Source organism: Gobio gobio, assembly GCF_949357685.1.
Source record: "Gobio gobio genome assembly, chromosome: 1".
NCBI classification, from domain to species: domain Eukaryota; kingdom Metazoa; phylum Chordata; class Actinopteri; order Cypriniformes; family Gobionidae; genus Gobio; species Gobio gobio.
Genome location: NC_137097.1, coordinates 76,420,817 through 76,442,397, shown reverse-complemented (window position 1 = coordinate 76,442,397; position 21,581 = coordinate 76,420,817). Strand labels below are relative to the sequence as shown.

Below are 21,581 nucleotides of genomic sequence, written 5' to 3'. Positions count from 1 at the left end.
ATCCGTCAAATTTCGTGCCACCGCTGTCTGTCGACAAAACTCAAGACAGGCAGTCCCTTGCTCAGATTAGGCATGTCGTGGTAATTAAATAATCATCAGAAATATATATTGTCACATGATCTTTCAGCAATCATTATTATTATTTTATGATTTGCTAGTACAAAGTCATCTAAAGCCATTCCATAGCTGTCTGAATGTCTTTCCTCCGCTGTAGCTGTCCATCATTCTCCGTTCAGAATTCAAACTGCGCGTCGCGTTTGGTTACAGTCAGTCAGCGTCTCGGTAAAGCTCACTCCAAGATGATATATTCCCGTTATAATACTTGATATGTAGATAAAATAATTTATCTTCCTGGAGTTTATCTAGCGGTTTCTGAACGATGTTGTGCTCGCCACCCGGGTGACAACACAAGGCATCACACGCAAAATAACCGGAATTTAAAACTGTGAAGAAACGAATAATCAGTGACCTTTTGGACCGATATACATAGTAGACTAGGATTTGTGCGCTCAACGCTCATCGTCTCTTTGAGAGAGAGAGTGAGGGGGAGGGGAGGAGAGGGGAAGGACAGAGAGAGTGAGATTCTGATTGAATAAAAACATTTTTTTAAAAAAAATCTAAACAGTGGGAGAGAGTTGGTATTTCATTGTCTGAAACTTTATTTTACTATAGGAATAAGTTTTATCTTCAAAATAGATTCTGCATTTACATTTTTAATAAAACATTGCTTAGTCTGGTTTTTTTTGGACACATGAAATGTCATAAACCATGTAATACCAGTGTAATACCCATGTCATACAAATTTGTGTCCTCATAAATCACATAAACAAGCACACACACACACACAGACACACACACACACACACACACACACACACATACACAGGCAGAGATGCATGCTTAAGCGGCCAACCCCCACCCCCCTTCAAACACACACAGTGAGAAAGTGAGAGTTAGGGGGGGAGGGGAAGGAAAGGCAGAGGGCATTGCATAGACTTAATGGTTTTTATACAGTACAAACTGTACATTCTACCCCCCTACACTACCCCTAAACCTACCATCACAGAAAACATTCTGCATTTTTACATTTTGAATAAAACATTGTTTAGAAAGCTAGACAGTGAATTAAAGCATTTTTGAAAGTGACACACTTCCTGCTGCCAGTTGGTGGCCACACACACACACACACACTCACACTCACACTCACACAGACAAACCCCTTAGAGAGAAAGAGAGATGGGATTTTTTTATCCTGTTTCAAAACTAACACAATGCTGCCATCTTGTGTACATTGAGTTCATATATATATATATATATATATATATATATATATATATATATATATATATATTAATCTGAAAAATAGTATAGTCATTCCGTTTCATGTTGACCGAGTTTGGTGGAGATTGAATAAATCGCCTACGAGGAGAACGTAAAAACTCAGACCCTGAATTATACAAATATTCACCTTCAAACCAAAATATCTGACTTCCTGTTGGTCGGAGCTAATGACTGTAAATTATAAAGTTGTCCGGCTCGAAGAGAACAATATATGTACGGGTACACATGAAATGTCTACAAATGTAGGTCCTCAGAAATCACAGAAGCACACACACAGAGAGAGAGAGAGAGAGAGAGAGAGAGAAACAAGGTTTTTTTTAATCCTGCTTCAAAACTAACACAATGCTGCCATCTTGTGTTCATTGAGGGAAGGGCAGCACAGACAGGCACAATAGATTCAAAGAAATATTTATAAAATATATATATATTCATCTGAAAAATAGTACAGTCATTTTAAATTAATCTAAGTTCAATTACCAAACATACAATCTTAATTTAATTGAAATCAAAATATGATTTTACAAGATATGAGACAATTTCTGTTCCCCTTATTTTGTCCTTATTTAATCCCTCGCCATGGCAACACCGTTTGAGATATCCAATATTCGTTCGCATTTTAGCATCTTCCATATCTTTGTTTCATGTTGACCGAGTTTGGTGGAGATTGAATAAATCGCCTACGAGGAGAACATAAAAACTCAGACCCTGAATTATATAAATTTTCACCTTCAAACCAAAATATCTGACTTCCTGTTGGTCGGAGCTAATGACTGTAAATTAGAAAGTTGTCCGGCTCGAAGAGAACAATATATGTACCGAGTTTGGTGACTGAAGATAAAACTAACCCCCCCACTTTTGTCAAAAGGTGGCGCTAGAGAGCCCCTCATCCCCGCCCATTTCTGAGGCTTTGCCAATGTGTACTGACTGACATCTCTGATGTGTGTGTTGAGTTTCAAGCAATTTCAAGCATGCTAAGAGCTTCAAAAACAGCCAAAAGATTATTAACTTTGACACGTTGCCATTGCAACAGTATTTCAAATATCAGGAATCCATTCGTATGTCTATAACTGTCATGTTTTCACATTATACTGATGAAGTTTGAAGTCAATCGGGTCAAAATAAGACAGTGATTTAAAGCATTTTTTAAAAAAAGTGACACACTTCCTGCTGCCAGTTGGTGGCGCTATAACTTTGACTCACAAACGTCATATCCTTGCGATCGGCTTCCTACAACAAACACACAGCTGAAGTTTCATCCAAATCAGTCAATGTTTGCACAAGTTATAACACACTTCCTGTTTCCCTTTTCTCGCCATAAATTCGTTGCTTCGCCGCGGCCAAACCGATTGAGATATCAAAAATCCGCTCGCAATTTAGCATCCTGAATATCTTGTCTTAATGCTGACCGAGTTTGGTGCCGATCGAAACAATGGCCTCGGAGGAGTATATTAAATTCCAGAGCATGCGTTTTCCGAACAACCCATAATAGCTCACTTCCTGTTGGGCTGACGCATAACTTAGAGCACGAAAGTTGTTCAGCCTGATGAGATCTATATGTGTACCGAGTTTCATACATGTACGTGCAAGTGTGTTTGATATATGGACCAATTTTTTTGTAGGGGGCGCTGTTGAGCTCCCCTACCACGCCCGGGTATCAGCTTCAGCCCGGCTCTGATGGCCGCAGATTCCGATGTATCTGCAAAGTTTCAAGAGTTTTCGAGCATGGTAAGGGCCCCAAAAGTGCCCGAATAGTCGATAAGAAAAATAATAATAATTAAAGCTGCGAGCAGCGATGACGGGCCCAAGCCGGTGGCACCGCCACGCCGGTGGCATCAGCTTAACTGTGCACGGCAGGCAATAGGCATTTAAAATGGGAAAACATAAAAGGACTATGTCAAAGTCATCTGAATTCACCACATTAACTGCAGCAGTTGGTGCTGCTATGACCACAAACCACAACAGCCACATCTATGAGATCAATTAAATTTATATGAATTTCATGTCCGATTATGTCAAAGGTCAAATTGGAATGAGTTCAGAATACCATTCGAATGCTGATGTTGTTTTATTCTAACACTTCTCCATGTGTTTTTGAGCTACCTTAGCTACCGTTTGTGCACCAATCTTATGCACCATAAAACATGCTTTCATTTCAATATGGGTGGTCCAATAAATTCTTTTTAATAAAAAATGTATTAAATGTATTAAGGGTTAAATTATGATCAAAAGAGAAAGTCACACACACACACACACAATGATAGAGTGAGAGTGAGGGGGAGGGGAAGGACTGAGAGAAAGGCACACACACAAACTCACAGGGTGAGAGAGAGACCCCCCCCACACACACACACACACAGATAGAGAGGGGGAAGGGGAAAGACAGGCAGATGGCATTCCATAGACTTAATGGTTTGTATACTGTAAAAACTGTACATTCTATCCCCCTACACTACCCCTAAGCCTACATATTGCACACACACACACACACACACACACACACACACACACACACACACACACACACACACACACACACACACACACAACACACACACACACACACACACTACCCCTAAACCTACCATCACAGAAAACATTCTGCATTTTTACATTTTTATTAAAAAATTGTTTAGTATGCTGTTAAAGCTATTTTTATTTACGGGGACACATGAAATGTCTTCATAAACCATGATTATGTTGTAATAAACACCCCTCCAACACACGCATTTCTGAGGCTTTGCCCATTTCCACTGACTGACATCTCTGATGTGTGTGTTGAGTTTCAAGCAATTTCAAGCATGCTAAGAGGAATTATACAAATATTCACGTTCAAACCAAAATATCTGACTTCCTGTTGGTCAGAGCTAATGACTGTAAAGTAAAAAATTAACTAATTAATCACATTTTTTTCTGTAATTAATCACGATTAATCGCAAGTTTTTAATATTTTAAGTTTGTAATATTTTGATATTGTAATAATTTCAGTTACTCTCCAAATTAATTTCGAAACAATTTAAAGACAGCATATTGTAAATATGTGTTGTATTGTCATTTTTTATGAATGAAGGCCAGTATCACTGATACTAAATTCTCTATGAAAAATTAATGACGTTACATTACAGTATAACTGAAAGCTCCCAATTTCAACATTTATTAGTCTTTAAAAAACAACTTTTAATTTAAGTGAACTTAAAACAATCTTTACATAAACCCCAAATAATAAATGTTATATTTACCCATGGCCTTCCCTGTTATACAGAAATGTAATAGTTATCAAACCTTCCTTAACTGCATAAATAATAAATGAAATATAGATGAATCATCATTAAAGCTACAATTTTCTCTGTTCCCGTTGTTCTTTGATGAACATTAATGACAGGCATCATCAGTGCTCCTGTCACTTTAAGAACAACCGCGGATCTCACGCGCGGTCCCGCGCATCTCATTTCCTCACAACTCTTTAAAGTTCATTTAAGACGTTATTTAACTAATTTAAGACTCTAATATGAGAATACTCAAAATCCTCTGTGTTATTGTTTGTTCAACAGCAAAAGAGAACTCGATGTGAGCAGGAAACTGACGCGAGTCTATCTATGCGTCGAGTGTGTGTGTGTGTGTGTGTTTGTGTGTGTGTGTGTGTGTGTCAGTGTCCCTTGATTAGCTGACATGAGACGCATCCACACAGACAGGACACTGACACACACACACACACACACACACACACACACACACACACACACACACACACAGACAGGACACACACACACACACACAGACAGGACACTGACACACACACACACACACACACACACACAGACAGGACACTGGCATACAGCGCGCTCTCTTGTGTCTTGTCGCGCTTGGAAGCATGTACATGAATAGGAGCGTGATCATGTAACGCTAAGCAAAAATGGATATAAAAACGGACGCTGTGTTATTTGCGTTAAATATTTTTAATGCGTTAAGCTTCCGTTTCACGTTGACCGAGTTTGGTGGAGATTGAATAAATCACCTACGAGGAGAACGTAAAAACTCAGACCCTGAATTATACAAATATTCACGTTTAAACAAAAACTTTCTGTGAAAAAAGACACTTGTAAACAGACACTTGTAGAAAATAATGTGAATTTTTTTTTTAAATAAATTTGAACTATGTCAGTATGAATTTAAAGACAAATGTGTCAAAAGTGATCTTTGCAAACACAGCACATGACCTTCTGTAAAGCACATGTATAGAAAACACACTCACACTCCTCTGTTTTAAAAAAAGAGTTCTGTCTGAATGAGTACATGAAATCACGGCTGTCAGGTGAAAAGAATTGTAACTCAAATGTCATTTAGAAAATGAGTCCTGTACTGATATAGTGTCATAGTTCATGTCCACATTAACCACTACGTTGTAATACAATACCCATGTCATCATACACATTTGTGTCCTCATAAATCACATAAGCAAGCACAGAGAGAGAGAGAGAGAGAAAGGGAGTTTCAAAAATAATACAACACTGCCCCCTTTTGGTGATTGAGGGGAGGGCACACAAACAGCCAAAAACATTATTAAACTTTGACATGTTGCCATGGCAGCATTATTTGAAATATCAGGAATTCATTCATATGTCTCTATCTGTCATGTTTTCACATTATACTGATGAAGTTTGAAGTCAATCTGGTGAAAATAAGATGGTGATTCAAAGCATTTTTGAAAGTGACACACTTCCTGCTGCCAGTTGGTGGCACTATAACTTTGACTCACAAAAGTCATATCCATGTGATCGGCCTCTTACAACGAACACACAGCTGAAGTTTCATCCAAATCAGTCAATGTTTGCACAAGTTATTACACACTTCCTGTTTACCTTTTCTCGCCATAAATTCGTTGCTTCGCCACGGCCAAACCGTATAAGATATCAAAAATCCTTTCGCAATTTAGCATTCTCTGTGTCTTGACTTCATGCTGACCGAGTTTGGCACTGATTGAAACAATGGCCTCGGAGGAGTATATTAAATTCCAGAGCATGTGTTTTCAGAACAACCCATATTAGCTCACTTCCTGTTGGGCTGACACGTAACTTAGAGCACGAAAGTTGTTTGGCCCGATGAGGTCTATATGTGTACCGAGTTTCATACATGTACGTGCAAGTGTGTTTGATATATAGACCAAGTTTTCAGACACCACTTTAGGGGGCGCTGTCGAGCCCCCCTGCCACGCCCGGGTACCAGCTTCAGCCCGGCTCTGATGGCCGCGCATTCCGATGTGTGTGCAAAGTTTCAAGAGTTTTTGAGCATGGTAAGGGCCCCAAAAGTGCCCGAGAAGTCGATAAAATAATAATAATAATAATAATTAAAGCTGCGAGCAGCGATGACGGGCCCAAGCCGGTGGCACCGCCACGCCGGTGGCATCAGCTTAACTGTGCACGGCAGGCAATATGCATTTAAACAGGAGAATATTTTAGAATCGCTCGAATGTGCCACATTTACCGCAGCAACTGGTGCCACTATCACCACAAGCCACACCCATGATGTAATTTAAATTTAGATTAATTTTAATATCATAGGATAAAATAGATAAAAGTTATATTTTCCTGCTCAAAATTTTGTAAGTCCAGAAGGCCAGTATTTAATTCAAGGTGTTTGTAGTTCTTTTTTACTTATTCACACTAAAGTAGGGATGAAACGGTATGGAAATTTAACATCACGATTATAGTGACCCAAATTATCACGGTTATCAATATTATCACGGTTTTGTTCAAACAAGATGAAAGTGTTCAAAAAGAACAGATGCACACACTTAAAACATTTCAACAAGTTTTATATTTGAAATTAAACAAACAACAAATAACTAAAGCAGCTCTAAGCACTTTTTTAAGCTAGATTCTGTGGGATTTCTTTACTTAATGGCCGTCGTCAATAGCAACGCATAACGCATAAATAATAATAATTTGTCGTAAATATAATCTCTAATATTATCTCTGTAAATATATTCTCAAGAAATATTCTCATCAGTGTTCAGCTATGATGCATTTAAATCTAGCATATTTTGTGTAAGAGCCCAAACAGTATCCAAGTGAAATAATGCATATCCATATTTCCATATGATTTGACAGTTTATTTTATTAAATATCAAAATGTGTGCATCATACCTGACACCTAGATGAACACTTTACAGTCAGTTTTATGACTGTCATTCTCTTTAAATGCTAGTGAAGTTTGGTAACGTTATACACGTTTCAATGTTGTATGTAACTTTGCAGACGGTCCCTAACTTCGCCAGCGTTATGCCAGTCATATCAGATGCGCTGTGGTTCTGCTGTGTTTTTTTAAACCATTTTACCTAAATCACCAAAATAATAAATGTTATATTTACCCATGGCCTTCCCTGTTATACAGAAATGTAATAGTTATCAAACCTTCCTTAACTGCATAAATAATAAATGAAATATAGATGAATCATCATTAAAGCTACAATTTTCTCTATTCCCGTTGTTCTTTGATGAACATTAATGACAGGCATCATCAGTGCTCCTGTCACTTTAAGAACAGCCGCGGGTCTCACGCGCTGTCCCGCGCATCTCATTTCCTCACAACTCTTTAAGTTCATTTAAGACGTTATTTAACTAATTTAAGACTCGAATATGAGAATACTCACAATCCTCTGTGTTATGGTTTGTTCAAGAGCAAAAGAGAACTCGATGTGAGCAGGAAACTGACGCGAGTCTATCTATGCGTCGAGTGTGTGTGTGTGTGTGTGTCAGTGTCCCTTGATTAGCTGACATGAGACGCATCCACACAGATAGGACACTGACACACACACACACACACACACACACACACACACACACACACACACAGCATACCGCAGCATAGCCATACAGTTTAAGTTCACCCACACTTTATATTAATAAAAAGGTTTACAGTGCAAATACTGTTGTTGCATACACTCACAGAAATATTTCACCCAAAATTTAAGATTTATGTAATTTTATTAAATGACAAATTCCCATTTATATTTTTTTCATAATTTTAACACAAATCTACCAAATAAACTTTACACAATTTATTTTCATTAGGATAATAAAACCTATTTATTTAAAATACATAAAGTTTATTGTATAAATTGCATAATAATTAAGAGAACTAAATCAGGATAATTAAAAAAGTTAAATAACATTTATTTGAATCATGTTAAATGTATATTCATGGCAGAGTTAGTTTTTATGCATTTAAATCTATTTGATTTTATTTAAAAACTCATATTTTTAAAATCTATACATTAAAAGTAAATAAACTCTAAAAGATTTAATCAATTTTACAATTTATTTAATGCAATTAGTTAATAAATACTAACATTGTTTGAATAATAAGAGTTATAAAACAAACAAGATTCTGTTATTTAAAGTTTATGTGATTGGTTTTCATCAAAGTTATGAAAAAAAATCCATTTGGGAAACAGGAAACGACGTCACTTTCGCTGGACACAAGCCCTCGAGATATTGTGGGAATCCGTCACACACATCCCACTGAGCAAAGGCGTACGTTGAAAAGACGTCCACTGAGGAGCCAGAATGAAAGTTTTCATGACGTCTGTTTTTGACGTGTTCTGCACGTCCGATATAAACGCTCATGGAACCTCAAGGTTAAAAACTAGTTCAAATTATGGACATATTTTCCATTTGTAATTGCAAAGCAACTCACAGACAGTGTGTGTTTGTCCAGAAATCATGAAAATAAAAGAAACCTAGCTCAAACCTTTAGACACTTCAGACAACTTAGCATCTGTAATTCACACATCTTTGGATCGTGAGAGAATCGTGGGATTCAATCCAGGATCTTCTTGCTGTGAGGAGACAGTGTTTCCCACTGAGACACTGGTGCTGCCCTTAATCACAGACATAAGACACACTTTGACTATTTCTGTCAGACGTCTACAGAAGCTCTTACTGAGAATTAACAGAGCTTTAGATGTTGATGTTTATGTTTCATTTGAAGTCACCATTGTGGTGGGAAGTGTTTGCTTTAGTTGGGCTCTTGGTCCCTGTACTTGAGTTAGCTTTTCTTTGGCTGCTGTAACTGTGTGTGTGAAACACAATAGTTATGGCTGAGAAAGCAAAGATAAAGTGACTTCAGGTGTTTTCAGCTCCTTGTTGATGACTAAATCATCAGAAGTCTAGAATCTGATGTTGTGCTTTCGAGTTTTATGTTCTTGTTTGGCAAATAATAATTTGTTTATATACTATAACCTTGTGAATCTGCTGTATTGACACCAATAGCAATAAACAAATCACTCATATTGAAAGATGATAAAACAGCAGGTGCACATTGTTTTGAGAAAATATTTCTCATAGTCACACACAGACATCAAGATTTTGCATATGATTCACAACAACGGTGACAATCAAGCATGAGTTTTGAGTTTTGTACTATGAAGCTACCCATCATGCATTACAGCATGAAGTTTTTTTTTATGATTGTCACCGTTGTTGTGAATCATATGCAAAATCTTGATGTCTGTGTGTGACTATGAGAAATATTTTCTCAAAACAATGTGCACCTGCTGTTTTATCATCTTTCAATATGAGTGATTTTTTTATTGCTATTGGTGTCAATACAGCAGATTCACAAGGTTGTAGTATATAAACAAATTATTATTTGCCAAACAAGAACACAAAACTCAAAAGCACAACATCAGATTCTAGACTTCTGATGATTTAGTCATCAACAAGGAGCTGAAAACACCTGAAGTCACTTTATCTTTGCTTTCTCAGCCATAAGTATTGTGTTTCACACACACAGTTATAACATCCAAAGAAAAGCTAACACAATTACGGGGACCAAGAGCCCAACTAAAGCAAACGCTTCCCACCACAATGGTGACTTCAAGTGAAACATAAACATCAACATCTAAAGCTCTGTTAACTCTCAGTAAGAGCTTCTGTAGACGTCTGACAGAAATAGTCAAAGTGTGTCTTATGTCTGTGATTAAGGGCAGCACCAGTGTCTCAGTGGGAAACACTGTCTCCTCACAGCAAGAAGATCCTGGATTGAATCCCACGATTCTCTCACGATCCAAAGATGTGTGAATTACAGATGCTAAGTTGTCTAAAGTGTCTAAAGGTGTGAGCTAAGTTTCTTTTATTTTCATGATTTCTGGACAAACACACACTGTCTGTGAGTTGCTTTGCAATTACAAATGGAAAATATGTCCATAATTTGAACTAGTTTTTAACCTTGAGGTTCCATGAGCGTTTATATCGGACGTGCAGAACACGTCAAAAACAGACGTCATGAAAACTTTCATTCTGGCTCCTCAGTGGACGTCTTTTCAACGTACGCCTTTGCTCAGTGGGATGTGTGTGACGGATTCCCACAATATCTCGAGGGCTTGTGTCCAGCGAAAGTGACGTCGTTTCCTGTTTCCCAAATGGATTTTTTTTCATAACTTTGATGAAAACCAATCACATAAACTTTAAATAACAGAATCTTGTTTGTTTTATAACTCTTATTATTCAAACAATGTTAGTATTTATTAACTAATTGCATTAAATAAATTGTAAAATTGATTAAATCTTTTAGAGTTTATTTACTTTTAATGTATAGATTTTAAAAATATGAGTTTTTAAATAAAATCAAATAGATGTAAATGCATAAAAACTAACTCTGCCATGAATATACATTTAACATGATTCAAATAAATGTTATTTAACTTTTTTAATTATCCTGATTTAGTTCTCTTAATTATTATGCAATTTATACAATAAACTTTATGTATTTTAAATAAATAGGTTTTATTATCCTAATGAAAATAAATTGTGTAAAGTTTATTTGGTAGATTTGTGTTAAAATTATGAAAAAAATATAAATGGGAATTTGTCATTTAATAAAATTACATAAATCTTAAATTTTGGGTGAAATATTTCTGTGAGTGCATTAAGATAAGCTATGAAAAAAATCATGTTCCTCTGCCTCTTTCTGGTTAAATAATGTTTATAATAATTGTTAATATAGCAAGCTATATTAACTATTCCAGGTTATTTATGCATAGCATAAATAATAGTTAGTAGAGCATGCTATGCCACTTTCATCAAAACATATTACAAAGCTATAGCAATCTCATGTCATTCCGTCTGTTCGAAAAAAAAGTTGCACTAACTGTTCGTTACAAGCAGCATTTGCCGTCAGGCAGGTAACGATAGCTAACATAAACATATTTTTGCTAGCCTACCTGCTGCAAACTTACACTTTTTTTGTACAAGACAAGTAGAGCTATTTTATCCAGTGTAATTTATCACATACCACTATCTTGTTTTTTCTTATCCTCCTCTTCCTTTCTCTTTTTTCTTTTCTGGCTTCCTGAAGCATAAAATTCCGCTTAAAATCCGAAGATTTTGTATTTTGCCGCAGCAGAGATCGCGTGGTTGGCTGGCTGCTGTCAGCGACTACTGAGAGGGGGCTTTTTAAGGGGGATCCCGATAACAGTGTCATTGCACTTTACTGCATTGACTATCAATGGGGCGCTCACACAGTTTGTCGTTTCATTTTATTCTTAACCTGTCGCTGTCTTGGGGCCCCAGGCCAGCTCGGGGCCCCAAGCAATTGCTTGGTTTGCCTGCCTTGTCGCGACGGGCCTACACACACACACACACACACACACACACACACACACACACACACACACACACACACACACACACACACACACACACACACACACACACACACACACACACACACACACACACACACACACACACACACACACACACACACACACACAGAAAGAGAGTTTAAAAAATAACACAACACTGCCACCCTTTAGTGAGGGGAGGGCAGACAGAGAATAAATATTCAGAAGAAATATATTAAATAAAATAAATATATTGATCTGAAAAATAGTATGATTATTTTAAAGCTATTTGGTTACATTTTAATAAAACATTGTTTTAGTATGTTTTTAAACACACACACATACACGTTGTAATACCAGTGTAATACCCATGTCATTATACAAATTTGTGTCCTCATAAATCACATAAACAAGAGAGAGAGAGAGAGAGAGAGAGAAACAAGTTTTTTTTTTTATCCTGCTTCAAAACTAATACAATGCTGCCATCTTGTGTTCATTGAGGGGAGAGCAGCACAGACAGATACAGAATTGATTATTTAAAAAAATATTTAAAATAAATATATATATTCATCTGAAAAATAGTATAGTCATTTTAAATTAATCTAAGTTCAATTACCAAACATACAATCTTAATTTAATTTAAATCAAAATATTATTTTACAAGATATGAGACAATTTCTGTTCCCCTTTTTTTGTCCTTATTTAATCCCTCGCCATGGCAACACCGTTTGAGATATCCAATATTCGTTCGCATTTTAGCATCTTCCGTATCTTTGTTTCATGTTGACCGAGTTTGGTGGAGATTGAATAAATCGCCTACGAGGAGAACGTAAAAACTCAGACCCTGAATTACATAAATATTCACCTTCAAACCAAAATATCTGACTTCCTGTTGGTCGGAGCTAATGACTGTAAATTAGAAAGTTGTCCGGCTCGAAGAGAACAATATATGTACCGAGTTTGGTGACTGAAGATAAAACTAACCCCCCCACTTTTGTCAAAAGGTGGCGCTAGAGAGGCCCTCATCCCCGCCCATTTCTGATGCTTTGCCAATGTGTACTGACTGACATCTCTGATGTGTGTGTTGAGTTTCAAGCAGTTTCAAGCAATTTCAAGCATGCTAAGAGTCTCAAAACAGCCAAAAGATTATTAAACTTTGACACGTTGCCATGGCAACAGTATTTGAAATTTCAGGAATCCATTTCATACGTCTCTATCTGTCATGTTTTCACAGTATACTGATGAAGTTTGAAGTAAATGGGGTGAAAATAAGATGGTGATTCAAAGCATTTTTGAAAGTGACACACTTCCTGCTGCCAGTTGGTGGCGCTATAACTTTGACTCACAAAAGTCATATCCATGTGATCGGCCTCTTACAACGAACACACAGCTGAAGTTTCATCCAAACCAGTCAATGTTTGCTGACGTTATAACACACTTCCTGTTTCCCTTTTCTCGCCATAAATTCGTTGCTTCGCCACGGCCAAACCATTTGAGATATCAAAAATCCGCTCGCAATTTAGCATCCTGGATATGTTCTCTTCATGCTGACCGAGTTTGGCAATGATCGAAACAATGGCCTCGGAGGAGTATATTAAATTCCAGAGCATGCGTTTTCCGAACAACCCATAATAGCTCACTTCCTGTAGGGCTGACGCATAACTTAGAGCACGAAAGTTGTTCGGCCTGATGAGGTCTATATGTGTACCGAGTTTCATACATGTACGTGCAAGTGTGTTTGATATATGGACCAAGTTTTCAGACCCCACTTTAGGGGGCGCTGTCGAGCCCCCCTGCCACGCCCGGGTACCAGCTTCAGCCCGGCTCTGATGGCCGCGCATTCCGACGCCTGTGCGAAGTTTCAAGAGTTTTCGAGCATGTTAAGTGCCCCAAAAGTACCCGAGAAGTCGAAAAAAAAAAAAAAAAAAAAAAAAAAAAAAAAAAACAAAGAATAATCCTTAGGGGAACAATAGGGCTCTGCGCCCTTTGGGCTTGGGCCCTAATAATAATCCTAAGGAAAACAATAGGGCTCTGCGCCCTTTCAGGCTTGAGCCCTAATAATAAGAAACAGAGGAAGAACAATAGGGCTCTGCGCCCTTTCAGGGCTTGGGCCCTAATAATAATAAGAAACAGAGGAAGAACAATAGGGCTCTGCGCCCTTTGGGCTTGGGCCCTAATAATAATAAGAAACAGAGGAAGAACAATAGGGCTCTGCGCCCTTTGGGCTTGGGCCCTAATTATTTAAGCCCTACAGTTCTTAAAACATCAGCTGTGCCAACTTTTTTTTGCATGAGCAGTTTCAGGTAAAATGGGCCACTGATTCAGGTAAAATGGGCCACTGTTTCAGGTAAAATGGGCCGCTGTTTCAGGTAAAATGGGCCACTGTTTCAGGTAAAATGGGCCACTGTTTCAGGTAAAATGGGCCGCTGTTTCAGGTAAAATGGGCCACTGTTTAAGGTAAAATGGGCCACTGTTTCAGGTAAAATGGGCCACTGTTTCAGGTAAAATGGGCCGCTCTTTCAGGTAAAATGGGCCACTGTTTCAGGTAAAATGGGCCACTGTTTAAGGTAAAATGGGCCACTGTTTCAGGTAAAATGGGCCACTGTTTCAGGTAAAATGGGCCACTGTTTCAGGTAAAATGGGCCGCTGTTTCAGGTAAAATGGGCCACTGTTTAAGGTAAAATGGGTCGCTGTTTAAGGTAAAATGGGCCACTGTTTCAGGTAAAATGGGTCGCTGTTTAAGGTAAAATGGGCCACTGTTTAAATGGGCCGCTGTTTCAGGTAAAATGGGCCACTGTTTCAGGTAAAATGGGTCGCTGTTTAAGGTAAAATGGGCCGCTGTTTCAGGTAAAATGGGCCACTGTTTCAGGTAAAATGGGTCGCTGTTTAAGGTAAAATGGGCCACTGTTTAAATGGGCCGCTGTTTCAGGTAAAATGGGCCGCTGTTTCAGGTAAAATGGGTCGCTGTTTAAGGTAAAATGGGCCGCTGTTTCAGGTAAAATGGGCCACTGTTTAAGGTAAAATGGGTCGCTGTTTAAGGTAAAATGGGCCGCTGTTTCAGGTAAAATGGGCCACCGTTTCAGGTAAAATGGGCCACTGTTTCAGGTAAAATGGGCCGCTGTTTAAGGTAAAATGGGCCGCTTCTTCAGGTATAATGGGCCACTGTTTCAGGTAAAATGGGCCACTGTTTAAATGGGCCACTGTTTCAGGTAAAATGGGCCACTGTTTCAGGTAAAATGGGCCGCTGTTTCAGGTAAAATGGGCCACTGTTTCAGGTAAAATGGGCCGCTGTTTAAGGTAAAATGGGCTGCTGTTTCAGGTAAAATGGGCCGCTGTTTCAGGTAAAATGGGCCGCTGTTTCAGGTAAAATGGGCCGCTGTTTCAGGTAAAATGGGCCACTGTTTCAGGTAAAATGGGCCGCTGTTTCAGGTAAAATGGGCCGCTGTTTCAGGTAAAATGGGCCACTGTTTCAGGTAAAATGGGCCGCTGTTTCAGGTAAAATGGGCCGCTGTTTCAGGTAAAATGGGCCACTGTTTCAGGTAAAATGGGCCACTGTTTCAGGTAACCAATGGGCCACTGAATTGTACTAGACATGTGCAATGAATGTGGGAAACAACAAATACTCTGAACCCCAAGTGGATTTACACAAACTGAGAAAGTCACAAAGCGGTAGGTTGTGCCCCGCTCTCCCCTATATATATATATATATATTTATATACACACACACACTGTATTATTCTATATACTGTAATACATTAACATAATAGGAATAATCACTAATGACGCGAAATACTTACAATCAGTTGCGCGCACACAACCCACAAAACTGTTAATGGCACTTCTGGCTCATTTAAATGTTAATAACTCTATACAATCGCATCTCTGCAGCCTCACTGATATCTTGTTTACAACCCATTTGTGAAGGGTGGACTTTTGTACAGATTTAATGATGTGCTCAAAGTAAATCTGATCAATATATTTTATAATATAACAATATGATTTTTAAGAACATTCTTTATAAGATTTCGAATTCTTCCGTTTAGTCTTAAGAAACATTAGAAAAGTAGCAATTTATGGAATACAAAATATTCTTCACTTTTTTTCTCAAGTTACAAAATAAGAAATAATTTTATGTTGTGAATCTGAGGAGATTATGAAATTAATAACTTTCTCCATGATCTCGAGATACTGTCAATAGTTCCTCTAGTAAAATCATCATAATGGAAACTCTTTGAGGATCTTAAAAACACATATGAAGTTCATTGAGTTCACAATATTATATTTGAGCTTCAGTGTTTCAGTCTGAAGATTCACAAGAATCACATGCTTTTGTGTCATGAGAAACCCATGTGTGATTCCCAGTGTGTGTGTGAGAGCTCAGATCTTCTCCAGACTCACTGTATTGGACGATGTCCTGCATCTTCTTCCAGACTCTGAACGGCAGGTTGCCCAAGTACCGTGGCACATGAATCAAAGCTCCAGAAGCCATCTGTGGATCCGGCTGTGAGATCTGGGCTCTGGAAGAACATTCAGGAGTCAGAACTGCAGTGGCTTTGGACCAGAACCAGAGACACCAGCAGATCACTCACCTTTCCATTGAGACTGGAAACTCCTGCAGAAAAAACACACCATTGATCATCAAGAACTCAATCAATCAATCAATCAATCAATCAATCAATCAATCAATCAATCAATCAATCAATCAATCAATCAATCAATCAATCGATGATGTGAAATCAGACCTTCAGAAAGCAGGCGTCTTTGGCTTTCATCATCTCCTCCATGTCTTTGATTGTGTGTGAAAGGGCTGAGATGTGTCTGTTCATCTCCTCCAGCTTCTCCTTCATCATCTGCTTCTTCTGCTCCTCTTCCTCCCTCAGTGCAGTGATTGTAGCTTCTTCTTCATCTCTGAGAAACTGATGAAGCTTCTCAAACTGCTGTTTAATCTGACGCTCTGTGTGCTCAGCTTGAGACTGAAATCACATCACATTCACTTCAATCATCTCAAAGAACTGATTCTGGAGCAGCATGAAGAGTGAGTGGGGAATGTGTGTTAGTGAACTACAACTTTAACTTTCTGACGTACTATAACTGTAGTAGTAGATGTTCTGTGTGTGTAGTGTGAAAATACACATTATCAATCAAATCCTCAGGTAGAAGCATAATGTTGTGCTAACAGGTTGTTGCACTCATGAATATTAATCACATGATCTATGGAAGGCCGTTTCAGCATAAAAACGTTCCAGCGTTACTCGTCGTAATTATATTTTTACTAGTAACAATTCAATTAAAGAGCTCTACAATTCAATTATTACTAGTAACAATTATGATTAGAGAGCTCTCTAATTGAATTATAGAGCTCTGCAATTGTATTCTTACTAGTAACAACTGAATTGTAGAGCTCTATAATTCAGTTTTTACTAGTAACAATTCCAATTAGAGAGCTCTACAATTCAATTATTACTAGTAAGAATTCAATTGCAGAGCTGTCTAATTCAATTACAGAGCTCTGCAATTGAATTAGAGAGCTCTCTAAATCAGTTCTTACTAGTACAAATTACAATTAGAGAGCTCTTTAATGCAATTCTTACTAGTAATAACTGAATTAGAGAGCTCTCTAATTCAATTCTTACTAGTAAGAATTCCAGTTATAGAGCTCTACAATTGTATTATTACTAGTAAGAACTTGTATTCATTAGATGCAAAACATATTTGCGATTACACCCATTTCCCTCAGCAAATCCCGCCTGCGGTGCTACACTTCAAAATAAAAGTCCCATTAGACAACTTAGATTTTGCAATTGAAACTTAAACTACATTAATTCATAGCTTTATGCTATAAAAATTATTAAAGCTCAAAGAAAACACATGTGTCTCTTTGCTGCTGGTCCTGGTAACGATATAGTTTACCAGACAAAATATAATCTAATTTTTGTGTTTATTATGCACTGTATTGAGCTACATATAGGCTAAGTATTAGGCTAGCCGTCACTCCGACATGAGATTTAAAATGTATTTCTCTCTTTTTTTAGTCATCATGTTTGTTTTAATTACCCAATAACTACTATATATGGAATATAAGTATGAGAGAAAAATAATGATTACAATTTTTTTAATATTATATATAATAAGACTTTTTTTTTAAATATTATATACACCCAAAAAGTGTTGACTGTGGAATAGCCTACTGTAGGTTGGAAGGAGATATATTTAAATAGACTAAACCTATTCTGGCTTTAAATCGTTCCAAATTTCTTGTAGCCTAAAATGTTTTTTTTATTTTTTATTTTCATGACCAAACAAACAAATAGAAGGCCAAATTAGGGGTATGCAATATTGACAAAAAAAATATAGGCTACATATATTTTTAGGGATTTTTCTTGACAAGGATAAGAAGATATCTTGCTAATTTTGGGGGTTTTTTTTGGTTTTAGGCTCGTCTAAAACCACCACTAGGTGGCAGCCCAAGTCTGTCTTAATGACTGATTCATTGAATCATTAATTCAAATGAAAATTTGCTTTTCATTATTCCCATATTACACTGTATGATTTCAGACCTCTGCATTTCTATTCATCATTAAAAATGAGTGCAGTCGGCCATTTTGTGAATATGCATGAGCGTGAGGCGTACCCTAATTATCATAATGAGGTAGTACTAAATAGAGAGCTCTACAATTCAATTCTTACTAGTAAGAAATGCCATTGTAGAGCTCTACAATTACATATTTACTAGTAAGAATAGAATTAGAGAGCTCTGTTATTGAATTGTTACTAGTAAGAATTCCAATTAAAGAGCTCTCTAATTCAGTTCTTACTAGTAACAATTCAATTAGAGAGCTCTGCAATTACATTCTTACTAGTAACAATTAAATTACAGAGCTCTCTAATTCTATTCTTACTAGTAACAATTACAATTAGAGAGCTCTCTAATTAAATTGTTACTAGTAAGAATTCAATTGCAGAGCTCTCTAATTCAATTACAGAGCTCTGCAATTATACATATCTTTAATTTGTTTTTTTACTAGTAAAAATTCGATTAGAGAGCTCTGCAATTGCATTTTTACTAGTAAGAATTGAATTAGAGAGCTCTACAATTGTAATTGTTACTAGTAATAATTTGATTAGAGAGCTCTCTAATTCAATTCTTACTAGTAAAAATGCAATTGCAGAGCTCTCTAATCAAATTATTACTAGTAAGAATTGAATTGTAGAGCTCTCTAAATCAATTCTTACTAGTAAAAATTCAATTGTAGAGCTCTCTAATTAAAAATGAATGGAAGTCAATGGAGACATACTACTAGTAACAATTCATTTGTAGAGCTCTCTAATTAGAATTGTTACTAGTAATAATTGAATTATAGAGCTCTCTAATCGTAATTGTTACTAGTAAGAATTGAATTGTAGAGCTCTTTAATTTAATTGTTACTAGTAAAAATACAATTACGACGAGTAACGCTGGAACGTTTTTATGCTGAAACGGCCTTCCATACATGATCTGCATTCGCCCAAACTAATGAGCTAAAATGAAAATGCAAAAGGTGAGCACGAGCCAATGGGATTAGCGCTAGTGCATTAGTCCCGCCCACTGCTGAATAACCAGCTGACAAAGATCATCATTATACACAAACAATGTGTGTGTGTGTGTGTGTGTGTGTGTGTGTGTGTGTGTGTGTGTGTTTGAGTCAATAAAGGAACATGTAATTATGACAAATCAGTTCTAATCAAACTTGTAAACACGACAGTTGACTCAATCCTCACCTTGATGTGTTGAACTGTTTTCTCAAACTCTCCTTTAATGTTTTCTTTGTGTTTGAGTTTCTCTTGTAAGGACTTCACTGCTGTTTTGAGCTCCTCCTGGGATTTAAAGAGAACATCAAGTTCAAGATACTAGACATTTCTGTGATATGATTGTACATGTGTTACCTGAGAGATTGTGTTTATCTACTGTGTGTAGACATGTTTGTGTTCCAGATGGGTGCTAATCTATAATAAGACTGTGATTGGTCCTGCCAAGCACCTGACCCTGATATGTTTTGTTTCCAGGCAAGACTTAGAGAAACTCGTTCATGCTTTTATCACCAGTAGGGTGGACTATTGTAATGGTCTTCTCACCGGCCTTCCCAATAAGACCATTAGACAGCAGCTCATACAGAACTCTGAGCAGAACCAGAACACATGACCATATCACACCAGTCCTCAGGTCTTTGGCTTCCAGTTACATTTAGGATCGATTTTAAAGTGCTATTACTTGTTTATAAATCATTCAATGACTTTGGACCTAAATACACTGCAGATATGCTGATTAAATACAAACCCATCAGATCACTCAGATCATCAGGATCAAGTCAGTTAGAAATACCAAGGGTTCACTCAAAGCAAGGAGAGTCTGCTTTTAGCTATTATGCCAGCCGCAGCTGAACCAGCTTCCTGAACAGATCAGATGTGCTCCAACAGTAGACACTTTCAAATCCAGACTCAAAACACATCTGTGCACATCTGTCCAGACTCAAAACACATCTGTGCACATCTGTCCAGACTCAAAACACATCTGTGCACATCTGTCCAGACTCAAAACACATCTGTTCACATCTGTCCAGACTCAGAACACATCCGTGCACATCTGTCCAGACTCAGAACACATCTGTGCATATCTGTCCAGACTCAAAACACATCTATGCACATCTGTCCAGACTCAAAACACATCTGTGCACATCTGTCCAGACTCAGAACACATCTGTCCAGACTCAAAACACATCTGTGCACATCTGTCCAGACTCAAAACACATCTGTGCACATCTGTCCAGACTCAAAACACATCTGTGCACATCTGTCCAGACTCAAAACACATCTGTGCACATCTGTCCAGATTCAGAACACATCTGTGCACATCTGTCCAGACTCATAACACATCTGTGCACATCTGTCCAGACTCAAAACACATCTGTGCACATCTGTCCAGACTCAGAACACATCTGTGCATATCTGTCCAGACTCAAAACACATCTATGCACATCTGTCCAGACTCAAAACACATCTGTGCACATCTGTCCAGACTCAAAACACATCTGTGCACATCTGTCCAGACTCAGAACACATCTGTCCAGACTCAAAACACATCTGTGCACATCTGTCCAGACTCAAAACACATCTGTGCACATCTGTCCAGACTCAAAACACATCTGTGCACATCTGTCCAGACTCAAAACACATCTGTGCACATCTGTCCAGATTCAGAACACATCTGTGCACATCTGTCCAGACTCAAAACACATCTGTGCACATCTGTCCAGACTCAAAACACATCTGTGCACATCTGTCCAAACTCAAAACACATCTGTGCACATCTGTTCAGACTCAGAACACATCTGTGCACATCTGTCCAGACTCAAAACACATCTGTGCACATCTGTCCAGACTCAAAACACATCTGTGCACATCTGTTCAAACTCAAAACACATCTGTGCACATCTGTTCAGACTCAGAACACATCTGTGCACATCTGTCCAGACTCAAAATACATCTGTGCACATCTGTCCAGACTCAAAACACATCTGTTCAGCTGTGCATTTACTGAATGAGCTGTGCTACTGTATTTTTTATTATTCTTTATTTTGTTAAG

The 21,581-nt window shown here is 37.7% G+C and overlaps 1 protein-coding gene across 1 annotated transcript in view; it reads right to left on the bottom strand.

Moving 5' to 3' along the window:
* LOC307125461 (nuclear factor 7, ovary-like) overlaps positions 1-21,581 on the bottom strand; it is a 34,277-nt gene that overhangs the window by 11,417 nt on the left and 1,279 nt on the right. The window contains exons 3-6 of the mRNA XM_079815310.1: positions 19,721-19,816; positions 16,705-16,935; positions 16,552-16,574; positions 16,361-16,479 (exon numbers count right to left, since the gene is read on the bottom strand). Of these exons, the coding sequence (XP_079671436.1) occupies positions 16,361-16,479; positions 16,552-16,574; positions 16,705-16,935; positions 19,721-19,816 (469 nt within the window). The remainder of the gene's footprint in view (positions 1-16,360; positions 16,480-16,551; positions 16,575-16,704; positions 16,936-19,720; positions 19,817-21,581) is intronic.